General features: G+C 33.1%; 3 protein-coding genes across 8 annotated transcripts; 2 read left to right on the forward strand and 1 right to left on the reverse strand.

Annotated features, from left to right (window-relative positions):
* Nucleotides 1-130: 130 nt before the first annotated feature.
* Vha36-1 (V-type proton ATPase subunit Vha36-1) lies at nucleotides 131-1,951 on the forward strand. Its single transcript, XM_069121037.1, has 4 exons — nucleotides 131-252; nucleotides 604-721; nucleotides 794-1,279; nucleotides 1,364-1,951. Exons 1-4 carry the CDS (start codon nucleotides 212-214, stop codon nucleotides 1,457-1,459), a joined length of 741 nt encoding a protein of 246 aa, XP_068977138.1. The 5' UTR covers nucleotides 131-211; the 3' UTR covers nucleotides 1,460-1,951.
* Nucleotides 1,952-2,113: 162 nt separating this feature from the next.
* LOC138183702 (arylalkylamine N-acetyltransferase 1) lies at nucleotides 2,114-4,741 on the forward strand. 5 transcript variants are annotated; one of them, XR_011174126.1, is made up of 4 exons: nucleotides 2,114-2,598; nucleotides 2,799-3,068; nucleotides 3,512-3,593; nucleotides 3,697-3,818. XR_011174126.1 is itself a non-coding variant. In XM_069121036.1 (3 exons), exons 1-3 carry the CDS (start codon nucleotides 2,284-2,286, stop codon nucleotides 3,539-3,541), a joined length of 615 nt encoding a protein of 204 aa, XP_068977137.1. In that variant the 5' UTR covers nucleotides 2,116-2,283; the 3' UTR covers nucleotides 3,542-3,652. The 5 variants fall into 5 exon arrangements, 2 of the variants coding, with proteins under 2 accessions (XP_068977137.1, XP_068977136.1); XR_011174125.1 differs by having other exon boundaries at nucleotides 2,116-2,598; nucleotides 3,512-3,626; nucleotides 3,697-3,834; XR_011174124.1 differs by lacking the exon at nucleotides 3,512-3,593 and adding an exon at nucleotides 4,516-4,741 and having other exon boundaries at nucleotides 2,130-2,598; nucleotides 3,697-4,439.
* Nucleotides 3,796-7,430, reverse strand: LOC138183694 (cytoplasmic 60S subunit biogenesis factor ZNF622). Of its 2 annotated transcripts, XR_011174122.1 has the most exons (4): nucleotides 5,499-7,430; nucleotides 4,884-5,418; nucleotides 4,466-4,561; nucleotides 3,796-3,866 (listed from the first exon to the last, which is right to left on the reverse strand). XR_011174122.1 is itself a non-coding variant. In XM_069121025.1 (2 exons), exons 1-2 carry the CDS (start codon nucleotides 6,166-6,168, stop codon nucleotides 4,940-4,942), a joined length of 1,149 nt encoding a protein of 382 aa, XP_068977126.1. In that variant the 5' UTR covers nucleotides 6,169-7,428; the 3' UTR covers nucleotides 4,641-4,939. The 2 variants fall into 2 exon arrangements, 1 of the variants encoding a protein (XP_068977126.1); XM_069121025.1 differs by lacking the exons at nucleotides 3,796-3,866; nucleotides 4,466-4,561 and having other exon boundaries at nucleotides 4,641-5,418; nucleotides 5,499-7,428.
* Nucleotides 7,431-15,971: the final 8,541 nt, after the last annotated feature.

The raw sequence follows: 15,971 nt of genomic DNA on the forward strand, positions 1-15,971 counted from the left end.
TACTAATGTTAATGTTGCGACATTTTGCTTTTCAATTGTTTCATATACCCATTGTATCAAACAATCTGATTACATTCCTTTTTCTTCATCCTCTTACTAATTTTAAAATTACGCGCTAATTTTTGCGCAACTATATATACAGCTTCAAACTTCCGGTCCTACGAGTCAGCTGATCAGTTTCATTCTTGTCTGCTTGATAGTTCTCTCAACTATGTCTGGAAAGGATAAACTTGCGATTTTCCCTTCTCGGGGGTAAGTATTTTCCTTTCAAATTATACTACTCTATTTTATTCTTTCAGTGGATCTTATTTTTCACTTATTTAATATCTTTTCTCTTTTATTACCAAATTTTCTGAGTCTGTTATCATCCATCATAAGATGGGTGTAACCCTATTCCTATTTATTTAAAACGTTTAAATTATATTTCTCATATATTCGTATTATTAACATGTAAGTATTTTTTTTATAAATCGAGATTGTAGTCTTTAACTGTTATACAAGGACAGCAAGTGTACATATTGTTTACTTCTTTCATTATATTGATAATAATGTCTGTGAATATAATAACACAGAATTTATATTTTTTTATCTTTTCTTTTCCAGAGCGCAAATGTTAATGAAATCCCGTTTACATGGAGCACAGAAGGGTCACGGTTTGTTAAAAAAGAAAGCAGATGCATTGCAAATGCGTTTTAGATTAATTCTGGGTAAAATTATTGAGGTACAAAAAGACACTTATATATATGAATAATTGTTCATTTTTTATAACAATTTTATTCTTCTCTATATCTAGACAAAAACTCTTATGGGAGAAGTAATGAAAGAGGCAGCTTTTTCATTGGCTGAAGCCAAGTTTGCAACTGGAGATTTCAATCAAGTAGTTCTTCAGAATGTGACAAAAGCACAAATTAAAATTAGATCTAAGAAAGATAATGTTGCCGGTGTTAATCTTCCAGTGTTTGAATCCTATCAAGATGGTACAGATACCTATGAGTTAGCAGGTTTGGCAAGAGGTGGCCAGCAATTGGCAAAATTAAAAAAGAATTATCAAAGAGCAGTGAAGTTATTAGTGGAATTAGCATCTTTACAAACAAGTTTTGTAACCTTGGATGAAGTTATTAAAATCACAAACCGCCGTGTAAATGCCATTGAACATGTTATCATCCCAAGAATTGAAAAAACTCTTGCTTATATAATTTCGGAGCTGGATGAATTGGAAAGAGAAGAGTTCTATCGATTAAAAAAGATTCAGGATAAGAAGAAACAAATAAAAGCAAAGGTGAGATTTATATTCTAAAAATAATTCCATTCTTCACCTTTTTTTTGATCAAGTATCTTTTAAAATGCTTAAACTGTTTCGCAGGCTGAAGCAGCTAGGGCAGAGATGATAGCTTCTGGCAGAGAATATGTAGAAACTGCAAATATCCTAGATGAAGGAGATGATGATATTTTATTTTAAACACTGTACACAACATGTTTTCACACTCTGAAGTATTAAAAAAATATGTTTTAATTCTGAATGAATGTGTTAAAGAATGAATCCAACAAGGCATGAGAATAGATTTAGTCCTTTCACAAATATTCTTGGACAATATTAATTTCACAGTAGATAGCTATATTATACAGAAGATTGTATTATAAAAATATGAAACATCTGTACAAGCAGATGATAATGTGTTTATGGTATTACTAGCATTTTTTAATTACAATATATCATATTATAATATGATATAATAAATGAAAAATGTTATTAATATTTTTTATCAGTTGTATATTATTGACTCGATATTTGTTGAAACTGTATTTGGTGCATACAATGTACTCATATTGTTATATTGATAAAGATATAATTTTACGCGATCAATTTGCGGCAACAGCAACATTACGGAAGATTATAGAATCAATTATCTAGTAAAAATTTATGAAGAATAAAGATATTCATATACATATATACATATATATATATTCATTTCTATGTTTGTATTCTTTTTGTTCACCAATACTCAATCCCCTCTATGATAATCAGAAATACTTGTCTGTTAATTTCATATAATTTATAAAAACATCACTGGTTTTCATTAAACAATAAACACATGTTTCTTTCTAACAATGTATTCCAGTGATACCCAAGAACATAAATCCAATATGTTTATTTTCTTATTCTTTATCAAAGAGTGTGGGTACTATTGGAACATGATCAGCGCGAATTTCACATTAGAAATAATTAAGAAGGATGCATAATCATTATAGCCAGTAAATTTCTTGAACTGGGTCAATCAATATATGGAGCTTTTCCCATATGAGTCAGCTCTCCCTACTAAGGGTAGTGCGCGCGTAGAAAATCCTTTCAGTGCGCGGAAAATTCGTGCCGTGACCACCCCAAAGATGTCGTCCGATGATTTAAAGGTCGTGGGTGTTCCAGAAAGTCGTTTCGACGATGCAATTAACCATCTGAAATGGAATTTCTTCTCCGACGAACCGTTGAATCACGCGGTAGGACTATGCGAAAAAGGGGAGAGCCAATTCGAGCTGGAAAGACATTGTCTACTCACTTTAAAGCAGGGATACTCGAGGATGCTGGTGGATCAAAATGGAATGGTAAGCTGAATTTAAAAAAGCGAATATTGTACCCTTCTTTTTTTTTTTACAATAAAAAAATTATGATTATGTACTGTTGCTCAACTTGTGAATTTATTTTGTGCGTTATAAGTATTTCATTGACGAGGGAAGGTTTTCTTACGATATGTATGGACCTTGAACGTTAAGTTCATTGCCGATCATAAGTACTGTCCTATCAGATAGCTGGTATGGCATTGAATGGTATCCTGAAGAAGGGAGAGCGCGAAGAAGCTGAACGTCGCCTTGCAGAATTGAAAGATGAAAAATTCAAAATAATATTCGGACTCCTGTACAAAGTTAACAAGAAAGTAGATCTTTTTTACAAGTACAATGTCGACGAGTTATTCGAGTGTCGAATCCTCAGTATCGATGAGAACTTCCGTGGGAAAGGTCTGGCGAGCATTCTGATGGCAGACAGTATAGAAATCGCTAAAACCGCTGGTTTCAAGGTATAATCCTAAATCGTATTTCATCCTTATCATCGTAATTATAGTAACTTTCTTCACAAAATGATAACTCTGTATGATAAATGTTGTTGAAGCATGCAGTTTAAGTTCGGTGAAAAATTTCTTTAGAGCCGTACTATTGTATACTCCGTGACCTTTACCATTCCCTGCCGGAAGCTTGTACTAATTTTATGGCAATCCATCATATTTGAATTATAATTTGCTAACATTTATGTACTGAGTAATGCTTTTTTATGTTAATGACAAACAAATTATTTATTAAATCTAATATCGTAAAATAACATGAAGAAATTTACGCAAAGTTACAAATTTGTTAAAAAATAGATTCAATGTATTTATTCGTGTATATATATATATGTGCAACACGATCGTGCGTGGAGGCGTGGTCGTTTCGGTAAGAAGTTCACATTTTACTTTTGTTTCAGCATGTTCTTCGATTAATATGCATGGGATGATTTTCGTTTACCAAGATGTAAAATTGCAATGCACTCGTTACTTTCTCGAGAGGTATTTTTGCACGCAGTGTACTTCGTACGAAGTGTATGTAAATGTCTGTGTGCACTCAAATATATCCCACAAATATAGTGTTGAAATTGTTGTATGTTTACAGGTGTTTAAAGTTGATGCAACGGGAATGTATTCGCAGAAGGTATGCTACAAGCATGGTCTTGAAGTAGAGGCGACGATTCTGTACAGGGATCTCGATGAATCAATCAGACCGGCCCCTCCCCATCAAGCTTTAAAGTTGTTGGTGAAGGTGTTGGATTAAAAATTGAAAGTCTAATAGAAAACAAAATGAGAGTTAACGTTAATCTTGAGAAATCTTTAATAATCAGAAAAAGATTTTATGAAAGAGCAGTAGTGTAAACTATGTGTATCGTTGTGTGACAATAACAGGTCTCTAATGTATGTTTGTCTTAAAGATGCATTTATGAAATATATCTATAAACAGGGCGAACCGTATGCCTTTCTTAAAAAGTATTAATAATTTGAGGCATCGGTTACTGCCCTTTGTCGGTGTTCTGAATGGTGTGCCATTATTAAGACGGAAAAAGAAGATAATATTAAGTAATAATATTACGATAATATTTGAGTTGACAAATACAAGAATGAAAAGATCCATTTAACATTTCCTTCTTTGGACCACTGTTCTGCATTCTGCTAATTCAGAATAAAACGAATCGCTCTGCTTTGCATAGTAAAAGATATATGAAAAGAAATTCGTGTATCCGTGTAAACCGCAAAGAAATGCGAATGTATATCAACGATAGTATCATAATAGAAACCCTATGTCAAGAATGTGATAGCTTAACAATTGTTAACTCTCTTTTACAATTCTACAGTTCACTGATGGTAAATTGAAAGTATATTATACGTACATAGTATCGAAATGTTTGAAGTCTTCGATTGTGCAGTCATTTTTTTGCAGCTATCATGAGAAACTAACAGAACATGGAATATTTCTTGATCCGTGTCTAAAAATTTATCGAAAACGGTAATTTAGCTAATGATTACAGGAATAACTGGATGGGTCCACATGAATATAGAATAAAGTCACGAGAAGTATTATTTTTATTGGTGTTACATGTTACGAAAATATATTGTAAATTATTTTGTAAAAGTATCCGCCAAATAAACATTACACTTCATAATGACTAATGTCTAATAATTCTTCCAAATAACTTTAAGCTATATTAAATACGAATTTTTCAACTATATAGGCAATTTTATATTAATAATGAATGTATAAGTATGCAGTGCAGCATGCTTAACAATTAAATTTTCCATAAAACTTACATAGTTTAAAAATGAATACAGTCTTACAGGAACATTTATACATGTAACAGAAAAGCTTAAAAGTTCACTTGAGGTCTAAAATGTTTTTGCAGCTTATTTGCCTTAAATTGCAATTGTGTAGAATATTTTGCTTGTACTCTTTCCATATATTTGATATCTCTCGCTTTCTTTACAACTGCCTCTTTTTGTGTTTCTGACCATCCTAAAGCTCTATATTGTGACAGAATTTTATGCAGTTTTGCACTCTTTGATACTGCAACTGCCCTATTTGGATTTAAGTTTTGTTTATAGTATATGAACAGAGATCTATGACCAATAATACTTCCTGATGGTAATACTAGCTGGTAATCGCTATCATCTAATTCTGGTATTTCAACCGCTGCGTTTGGATCACCAATTTCTGCATCAGGATAGCTGGATGAATAATCATAAAATTCTGCATATTCTGCTAATGCATCTCCTTCGTGCAACATTTTGCAATGACCTTTATCTATCATATGTGCCCTAGCAGCCTCAACGCTTTGAAAACATCTTCCTGTTAATTTATTATGAACAAATACAATTAGTTTGCCAATTTCTTTATAATTATAAAAATACAAATTTAAATTAACTTACCAGAATCATTACACCAAATGCACATGTATCCAGCAAAAATTTTTTCTCCAAGATACACAAGTAAACCTTTAATGTCTGTGCAATATTCAGGATCTGGTACGAAGAACGAATGTGCAATTGTCATGTGTTTTAGATTGCGCACCAATGACCTACTATGATGATTGCAAAATAAACAATTGTTATTTATGATTGGATTTTCAGTATCTTCCATCCATTCGTCGGAATTTATAGATTCAATATCAGAATCTACTTCCATATCTTCATTTAGTTGTTTTACAGAAACTTCCCCTTGCACATTTTTCTTAATTACAGAACCAAACGATGGACCAGCATTATTTTCAAGATCTTCACTTTCAGTTTCAAAAGGAACATTTTGTTTTGCACACTTCTCCTTATGTTTTTTTGATAATAAATGATTTTCGTATTGATTTCTTGTGTTGAAATTCTTCTTACATATTTTACAACTTATTGTTCCTTCTTCCTTTTCTTCGTAACCTTTGGTCCTTTGTGTAATCACTCTTTTCTGAAATTCTTCCACGGATGTAGGGGGTAGTTCAGCTACTTTTCTTTTTAAATTGTATCTGTGCCAGTCTGATTTGTAGTGTTGTCTCTGTATATCTAAATCTCTGAATGCTACTCGGCATGTGATGCAAGTAAACGGCGAAGTCATTTTTGTTAATAGATTTTAACAAACCAAAAATTAACAACAGCCAACAACTTTATAAATTTACTATTCTTAAGCGTCAAAGATTTCGTTGTTAAATATTAACTATATTATAACATTTACTACAGTTTATTTATTATGTTAATCAATACTACGAATACTAGTAGTTGTTAACGAACATATATACCTATAACAAGAATTCTAAGACGCATCACGTGCACAACTACTTTTTCCACCAACATTGAGGTTATGTTGGTAATCAACACAATTACTATTATCGAAACTTATAACATTGCATCAGTATATTCTGAAGCATATATATATTTACTTCTGTACTTGTAAGATAAGAAAATTTTTTGATAAATTATCAATAAGTCGTATATTTGATTTTGACGACAATCTTGTGAAATATGTACTTGTGAAAGAACTAAGCATTATAATTATAACTACAACATCAGAAAAGTCACCAATAAGTTTGTTATTGATAAGTTTTTAATTGTGACTGAAAAATTAAAATTTAATACTAAAAATATCTGTTAAATATATACTTGTTTATTCACATGGCTTTATATTAATTAATTTATATTAATATCGTATCGGTTATAAGCATACATTCCAATTTATGATTAGACAAGACTACTACATTGTTATTGTTTCTTTAAATCAATCCGGATTGGGTTATTTTTTATACTCATATAAGCAAACAAAAGTTTTTTTCAAATGTATTCATATAGTGAATAAATTTTTACATCGTTGTATGTTAAGATAATATTTCAGTGACAAACATCAACGAATCTCTTATCGAAATAATTAAGGAATCGAATGAGAAATGAAACCACGAAATTTTTGTTACATCTTTGATAATGATAATGTGCGAGGTCACATGGGGATTAAATAAAAAACAAATATGTATTACAAAAAGTAGAAATAGTGATGGTTTCAATCTTAATTTTGAGCGATTTAATGCTACAAAAATTCATATCACTTTGAATACAATTTAATATTTAAAACTCTTATAAATTTTGAAAATCATGTAAGTCTTAAAAGATGTGTATGTAGCAAATCTTAAAAGTATTAAAAGTAGGATATAATAAAGAGATTGTAGATTGTAGATACAAGATATTGAATGGATTAAGATTTATTAGACTTATCAAGACTTTTAACACATATCGAAACTTTAAAGATTCAAGATTAAAGACTTATCGAGACTTCCAAAATCTTTCAAATATAAAAGCATGCTTAGATTCGAATTCTTCGCAATATGTAGATATATATTCAAAACAATTTTGTATCATCTCACCTGAAAGTCAAAGTGAGAGTAAACACAAAATACAACTAGTCACGTGGTATTCCAACTATTGGCTGATTAGTCGTTAGCAAATTATAATCTTCGGGGACAGCTTTATATTATTGGAGAAAATATTTAAACTGACCTGTTAAATATAATATATTTGCTTGATACATTGTAACGGAAGTATTTGCTCAGTATAGCTCAATGTGGACAAATGTATTCGATTTTCCAATTTTTTCCTGAAAAATTTGAGTTGGAAAATGTTCAATCAAAAATTAGTTCGCTACACGCGTATTCGATGAATTTTTAAATGCGGATTTTTTGAAAACGAACCAATTGTATTCTATATTTTCCATTTAGTTTAATTTACTTTAGTTTAGTATCACGCGATCTGCCACACTCCGTATTTTACAATTGAAAAGTTGCAATATTGGTTTAATTATTTTAAATTTTCTTATAACATTTACAACGTTTAAAGCGCTATTCAACAAAGAATATACGTGTTCATTTAAAAACATCATCTTTTAGTTTTTATCATTTGTATCATTTATCGTTCAAACCATAGCTTATACGACCTCAATTATGAATTCAATTCCGTTTTCCCTAGATCATATGGTTTTATTTACCTCTCCTGACTGGATTCGTTGGTGAAAAAGAATAGGTAGTGGCACAAATATCAGTCGCGGGGATTCACGACTGACGTTTACGGCCCTGGTTTCGAGGATCGTTTCGTTTGCAGTTGTATTCAGATAGTAGCCGTCTCAGAAGCCGGAACGTTTCGTGTGCACGTCTCAAGCGATAAAGTTACTCACAGCACGCAATTCTTTACAAAGAATCGCCAAGCAAATAGCCATTTGACAACAGGGATACTTGTCATCGAACAGGAAAAGGGATAGAGAGTACGCAGAAGTATTATCACGGTGTCACGTCTACGCGACTGACCGTTTCAACGACCGACTTTCGTAGGCGACATCGTTAAAAGACGTAAAACGAGACACTGGGGTACACCCGACAGGGCGATCCATCTGTGTCGATACACCTACGAACACCCGTTTAATTTTCACGCTAGAAGGCGGCCGTCCAGCAGGGCGATACCATTTTATATGACTTTTCTGCGACGTCAAGGTGAGTGGAAACATGGTATAGTAGCGATCGCCGATGTTCTATCTGGTATCGTTTCGTATACTTCCGACGCTAATTTTAGCGACCAGCCATTTTGGACACGAGAACGTGCACGAGATCCGCGACCAGTTTATTTTACACGGGAATTGAACATTTCTACCGTATCCTAATCTTTTCTTCGACTTGTTCCATAAGCAAACGTACATACATGCATACCACGTTTCATCTTCGTCTTTTACTCGTCGTATCCGTTTGTTGCCTTTCATATCACAACGACGTAACGTTGGATCGATATTGCTTACCGGATTATTGAACGCACCGAAACGGATAGTTTCGTCGCTTGAGTGAACCACGAGATTGCGATAACGTGCGTATAACGTAATATTTTGATGAATCATGGTTTAATATATACAATGTACGTTTCGGTGGTTATGAGAAACGAGTGAAACAAAGTCCGAGAAAAAATACGAGGTGTAATGTATTAAAAAGTAATATTAGGAAGAGGTGTTGGAAGCGGTTATATGTTTAAAATTTCTTCATTCGTTTCTTATATCTTTTTGTACGTTTGATTTATTTCGCATGATTTAAAAAGTGCTACATCATCTATACTAAATTAGCAATTATAATAAATCGTATCACAGAGAAGAAATTACTTTTTAAATTAACCGGTATACATCGAGTCGTGTATTCAAACTTTGGTACTGTCGATAAAAAGAACAGGTTCGTATAGTTGTGTATCACTGTCGAGTTTGATTGTTCTTCAACCATAATATTACATATATGTTAATATTGACTTAAACGGTTTGTCCGTTGGTGTTTGTATCGAATCGTCGACTATCCGTACTTTGTACGTTTATCACGATCGACCATATTTCTTCGATATAAGGCCATTATTTTTGTGCGTTTGCATGTTTGAATGTTTACCGATCGAGATTCAAGGAAGTGTGTACCGAGTGATTTTCTAAAATAGATTGAAGAAATTGTATAAATTATAGAGTTACATCGCTTGTTTCTTCTTTATCGGCAAACAAAGATCATTGGAGAAATTTCTGTTTTCTTTATTTGTAAATACATTCGAAACAATACGCTTCCTTTGTTGTTGAAAATATTAGTTGATAAAATATTTATATTTCTCTACTATGTCGTTTAAAATACATCCATGTTTTACTATTTACGTAACTTCTCTTTGTCGTTTGAGAGATATCGTCGTGTAATAGTAATTGATGGAATTTTTTCCTCGCATATTAAGCAAATAAAAAACACGTGTCAAAATTTACCATTACGATATTACTCCTGTCTCTTTCCACTCTTGCGTTAGCGTTGATAATTTCTTTCTGAAGTTCCACGCGTTATCCAGATGAAAATAATCTAACAAGAGGTCTTTATTTGTAACGATGCTTGTGGTTCACGATCAATGACGCTTTTTATTATTATTTCTTGTGGCCGAACAGGAAGTACAGTTGCGAAGCATTTCTTTTACAATTTCTCACTTCTATTGTACTAAAAAAAAAAAAAGATAAATTTTATAACATGTGATTTTGTAATTTTTAAATAAACTTATGGTGTCACATTATTTCAAATTTAAATGGTATGTATTTATGTACAATATCACAAGTAATTGATATTTCGTTTTCTCGGGAAAAAAACGAACGATATCGGAATTAATCGGGCGCGATTAATTAACAAGATCGCGAAAGGTTAACTCTCAATTCGATGTTTGGCTTCTTACAATATTTACATTTTGATTTCACTTTCCTGTGGATATACATGACCTGTTTGCGTCTAAATCGTTTAATAAACATTATTTCAATGATTCTTCATTCCAGTAAATATTTCGTTGTATCTAAATTGTATTTCTGAGAGTAATATTCCCCAAAGTACAGTAGATATGTATAAATTGTGAAATTTTTAATAAGAAGATGGTAAATTATGCATATAAAATTGTAGTAGAATATTGTGCTTGAAGTATTTATAAATTTCTTGTTAGGAGCTAATCATCATTTTAACAAGATATTCTATTGGCAATTTATTGGAAAAGGTAATTTGACTGGCGAAGATCAAAGCGAACTTTTCTAATTAGCAAAGGAAGTAGAATCGAATGAACCGACAAATTAAATAGATAAATGTTGCAATAATGAAATATATTACTGCAACGGACAGTCAATTACATAATCCGCTTTCTTTTTCTTCTTGAAAAATTCATTCGCATTTCCATTGCTTTTACGTCGTCATTACTTTTTACTGTAAAAGAAGATTCAAAAAATATCTAAAATGAGTGTGTGTCGTTGAAATGTCATGTTGAAGACAGATAACATTAATAACCCCTATTCATATTATATTCTCTGTTGTGCAACATTTATGTTATTCTTAACGCCTATTGATTTATTCATAGGAATATCGAAAGGACCTTGGCTTCAATATTACTATATATTATACTATAATATTATTATTAGTACAGTACGAAAAGTATATATCTGTCTGTAACTGAAGCTAGTTCTGATTTTCTCTTTATTATAGAAAACCTCCCAAAAAAGAAAGAAAAAAAAAAAAAATAAAAGAAAACGAAAGAACAGACCATATATAAGTAAAAAAATGAATCTTTGTCAAAATTTATTGTAAATCTATATAAAAGTTTATATTTAGAAATTGTAGATAAAACAAAGAATAAGAAATAATTTATGGATAAGAGAAAAAATTAGTTCTACAAAATTGTTGATTTACAGGCTTTGAATTGTATATTTTCTTCCGGTAATTAATCTGAAAATGTGTTTCTACCTACGTATCGGTCCAACTTTATTCCATCGTTACGTGATGTTCGATCATCAGAACACGAAGCGTCTGCTTTCGAAACGGATTCTTCGAACGGACTCGAGTAATCCGACCTTTCGCTCCCTTCGCGTATGCTCGCCTTATTTTTTCCATTTATCTGCGGCTTAAGATGGCCTGCTCTGACCCTTAAGCGTGCATAGTTGCTCGATAGCGATGCAAAATAATACCTCTTAATCAGTTCCTCTCAGTGCGACCCGTGGTTCTCAAACGGTGTTTCGAGATTGCCAACCAGTTTCCTTTAATCGTAATCTGATCCTGCTGAGATACTCGAATTGTTATGTTTCGTTCTAGCTCTTATCTCGATAAACGAAAAGATCTTAAAACTTTTATCGCTATGTTTAATTCGTGACTAAAATGATTAATCACGTATATCAATGACAATTATTTTATATTTTCCTCGAGACGATTCGGACAAAGGAGAGAAAAGATCATTTGTAATATTTCTTTGATAAATAACGACGTGAGAAATGAATTGATACTTGGCCTCTCTATACCTAGCTGTTGAATCAGATATTAATTTCTAAATCTTTGGAATACACAGGAATATTACATTTATCGTAACATCGATAGTTTACATATATGAAGTAGAATCTATGCAGCAACCCAGTATTATGAACCATAGATCTTGCTATAGTTTGCTATGAATTTTCCAATCTCAAAAAAAAGTTGCTTTCAATGCTTACATCATCATGGAGAATTCATTCATTCTTCCTTGTAGTTTATTTTCTCTGCGATTCATTCGAAAAATAAACGATACTCCAAAAGTAGAACACTTTTATTAGAGAAACTTCTAAATTGGTTAAATAGATCCATTTGACGATAGTTTTATGATACTACCACTTTGTGGGTGTGGAAAGGAATTTCTTTCTATCAATGTTCCAAGAAGAGTAAAAGTTTCAAATTAAAGTATTTATAGTACGTAATACGATAGCAGTTCGTTGATCCTTAATGGGTTGATAGATTAAGAATGAAAATATCCAACTAAAAACGCGAAATACAAACTTATTTTATATCTTTGATCTTTACAATTTTGACTTATAGTTTATCTTGAATTGAATCACACGTTTCGTTCGTTCGTTCATTCACAAGTACGTACATAGAAGATTTACGCGTTTGGTCAAGGCTACGATGTCCGTAATCTCGTTTTCTTCGCCGATTCAGGTTCAATAATCTCGCGAATCGTGCTGGAGAGCCTCTGGAAGGTCGGTGTGAATGACTTGCTCTCGAAGGGAAGCGGTCATCGAGGATCGACGAGTAGATAATTAGATCGTTTACTGTGCAGCTCGTTGTTGAATCTATGTATTCTTCTTAATTCCACCGAGACGATTGATCGCCTGCTCTCCGGTTGGAAATCCCGCACTTTATTGTTCGAGTGAATTTATTTCGACTAAATTCAACAGCATTTTTATGATATCGTTTTACAGCTGTACGAAATTAACACTAAGCTATAATGAAATTATAGTAATTACATCAGAAGCAATATTTACAAACTTAAGGTAAAAAAACGCTCAAAAATTACCAAAGACAAAAATCGGAAGAAAAGCAGATTTTATTACGTGTAACTCGATCGAGGAAAGATCATAAGATTCATTGAAACATAAATACTTCCTTCTTTCTTTTTATGTCGTATGTCAATATATGAAGAATACAAACTTCTGAAAAATGTTAAAAGAACGACTATTTAGAATCGATCTCGATTAACCTGCTAAACGTAAATCGTATTCGTATATTAAATTGGTATAACACGATCCCGTAAGATAGTCATTAATTAGTCGCAGGAATTTTCCTGCACCTTGTATTCGTATTATATCCTTCGCTTCTTGCGTTATTTATTGGAATCGATCCGGTCGTATTCCGTACTATCATGCCGCTCCATTTCCCTTTATCCCCTTTATGTGCCTTTTATCACCATCTTCAAACTTTCCTTTTCCATTTCTTCGTCTCCTTCTTCAATTTATAACTCTTTTTCTTCGATTATCTTGTACTTTTTGTAGTGGAATTGAATATCCTAGATAACGACGGTGTTTTAACCCTTTGCAGCCGAGCGAGCGTGTCGCTCTAGACGAGAAGTATTGGCGCGTACAGTTGAGAAAATATACACGTTGGACGTTTGCGTTATTCATTTTCGAGGCTTGTATTATTTTTAGTTATATTATTTAGTTCAATATTTAGTTTATTATCATTGTCACTATTATAGTGCGAAGGCACAGGGCGGCAGAAGGTAGTGCCGGAGATTCTTACCGGCTAAAACCTCCAAACGGGCGGGACGATAGACCAGTGCGAGTTGATCGTCGGGCCCCCTGGGTGCTTAAACACCAAAAGCACTTTTACCAAGCACTCCCAGTAGGGATACACCCACAACAGCGCAAGGGAGGGATTTGGTCGCTTGCCTGTTGTATATTACTTTTAAGAGAGATTTTGGCTTTTCCATCCTTCGCAAATATATCTCCAGGCCGAGGATTCGAACTCGCGACGCGTCGTCTTCAGTTCTGGGCCTTAACGAGCGTAGCTTTTTTTTTTTAGAGTTTATTTACCAAGATACAATTTTTAATACATATTGGGTATTCACAATAAACTATGAATTTCGATAAGGTGTGTTAGGCAAAAGTACCGATACGCGACGGTACGACGTAGCCATACTATATTATGTGTCGGCGTTTTACATTTTTTGTGATTTTAAATCTATTCTTTGGATTTAAGCCGCTGGGGAGCGGAGCTTTTATGTAATTTTGTTTTTGGTTGATTTTTTGTCCTGAAACTTGGTCGCAAAACAGGACTCATCGGTTAACGAGCGTAGCTGGCTGCCCAGGCTATCATTGTTACTATTACTAGGAATATTGAAACGTTTGAGCCGATTCCTTTTTTCTTTTTTTGGTAGACTTTTTACAATCAATTCTCATTTAGAATTATAAGTAAATTATTTTGGCGTGGTATTGTAACTTGGATTATAATAGTTTATAGTATGTTTGATTCTAGTTGAATCTAATGCTTTAATCTAAAGGGTATTGTCTTCTTAGCCTGTGGATCTGATCCGTCGTGTCAAGTAATTGAGCAACTAATGGGTTTTGGTGGTTGTTATCTCTTATATTATATCTGTTACTGAATTTTGATATTTCTTGTTTAACTGTAGGTATCTGAAGGTCGCGATGTAAATGAAAGACTGAAATTGGTTTTGACTCGACCATCATCCTACGTCGTGAGTTTACGTTAAACGGAAGATAAAATTCCGCAAGATCTATAATTTTCTTTCATCAAAAACATAATAGTGTTTAGTTTAGATTATCGCTCGGAAAAATAGACGTACGCCAGCCACTTGAAAATAAGTGTCCGGAACTGTGAACAGATTCGGGCGGCTATATACCGACACGCGTCCGCAAAGTGTTAAAACACGTTGCAGATGTTATTTTTACGGCGACCCATATTTTCTACCATACATTTTTGTTTCAAATCATCGGAAAATTGAGAAGTAAGGAACCCGCGATTTGAATACCATTGATGAGTTTCGTTGTTGAGGCGTGGCATGCAACTCGCTCAAACCACGGAAATAAAATTGGTGCGTCTCGTGCTAACGTAAAGTCGTAAAACTTGTCCTTGCCTTTCGTCTGTTTTTTCCATATACTTGACCGTGACTTGGTCTGACCATCTCAGTTTAGAAAGAAATACGCGTCGTTTATCCTCAACCTTACCGTATCAAATCTTCGCAAGCCATTTTATTCAATTCCTTTCTCTCTGCTTTTTAAAAAGTTATTTTTACTGTAAGTTGTTGATTCCTTTACTTGGCTTAAGGCTTAATCGAGGCTATAATTAATATGGCGCAAGAGGGTAAAAAATACGTGCAAAAAAGAACGAGATTCGTCCCACGATGCAAATTTTATGCAAAGTTGAAGGGATTTCCATCTGTTTTAACGCGTCGAGTTAATTGGGCAGAAATGGCTATCATGTCGGCGGAAAAACAGTGAATCTAGCCGGGAACGAAACATCCGAGAAATTTGCATTTATGTCGACGACGCGTTCATAAATTGATAGAATAAATAAAAGGACTTGTAAATATCGTAACGAATATTTTACATTGGATATCTGGCGCATTTTTCCAATGTTTCTGTATTTTTCAATTTTCCATAAATACGAAGTATCGTTGTATCGTTTAAAAAGCAGACGGTCTTGCAAACTTTCCAGCGCCAGTGCATTTTTTATGTTCGAGATATAGAAACTTGTGTCACACTTACAGAAACAACAAGTAACAGAAACTTACAGAACAAAGTAACAGAATTCTATAACGTGTAAAAAACAAAAAGATAAATGAATTTATAGTAAACTTATATGTTTGCCGGAGAATTCATATTATTTAGCCATAAAATATTCTTATTCGCGTTTAGAAAGTTCCACGTGGCACTCGATCGAGTGCAGAAAACCTTATAAATTAAATTTCTGATGCAAGAGTTGTCTGAGAAAAAGATTCGCATAAATTATGTCGATTGCAACGATATCTCAGGCACAGGTGTCGAACAGACGGTCGTAAGCGTTAATTACAAGTTCCCAAATATATCTTCCATATATATCCCTTATG

The sequence above is a fragment of the Bombus flavifrons genome, chromosome 9 (assembly GCF_040668555.2).
Source record: "Bombus flavifrons isolate JBK064 chromosome 9, iyBomFlav1_principal, whole genome shotgun sequence".
In the NCBI taxonomy this organism is placed as follows: Eukaryota; Metazoa; Arthropoda; class Insecta; order Hymenoptera; family Apidae; genus Bombus; species Bombus flavifrons.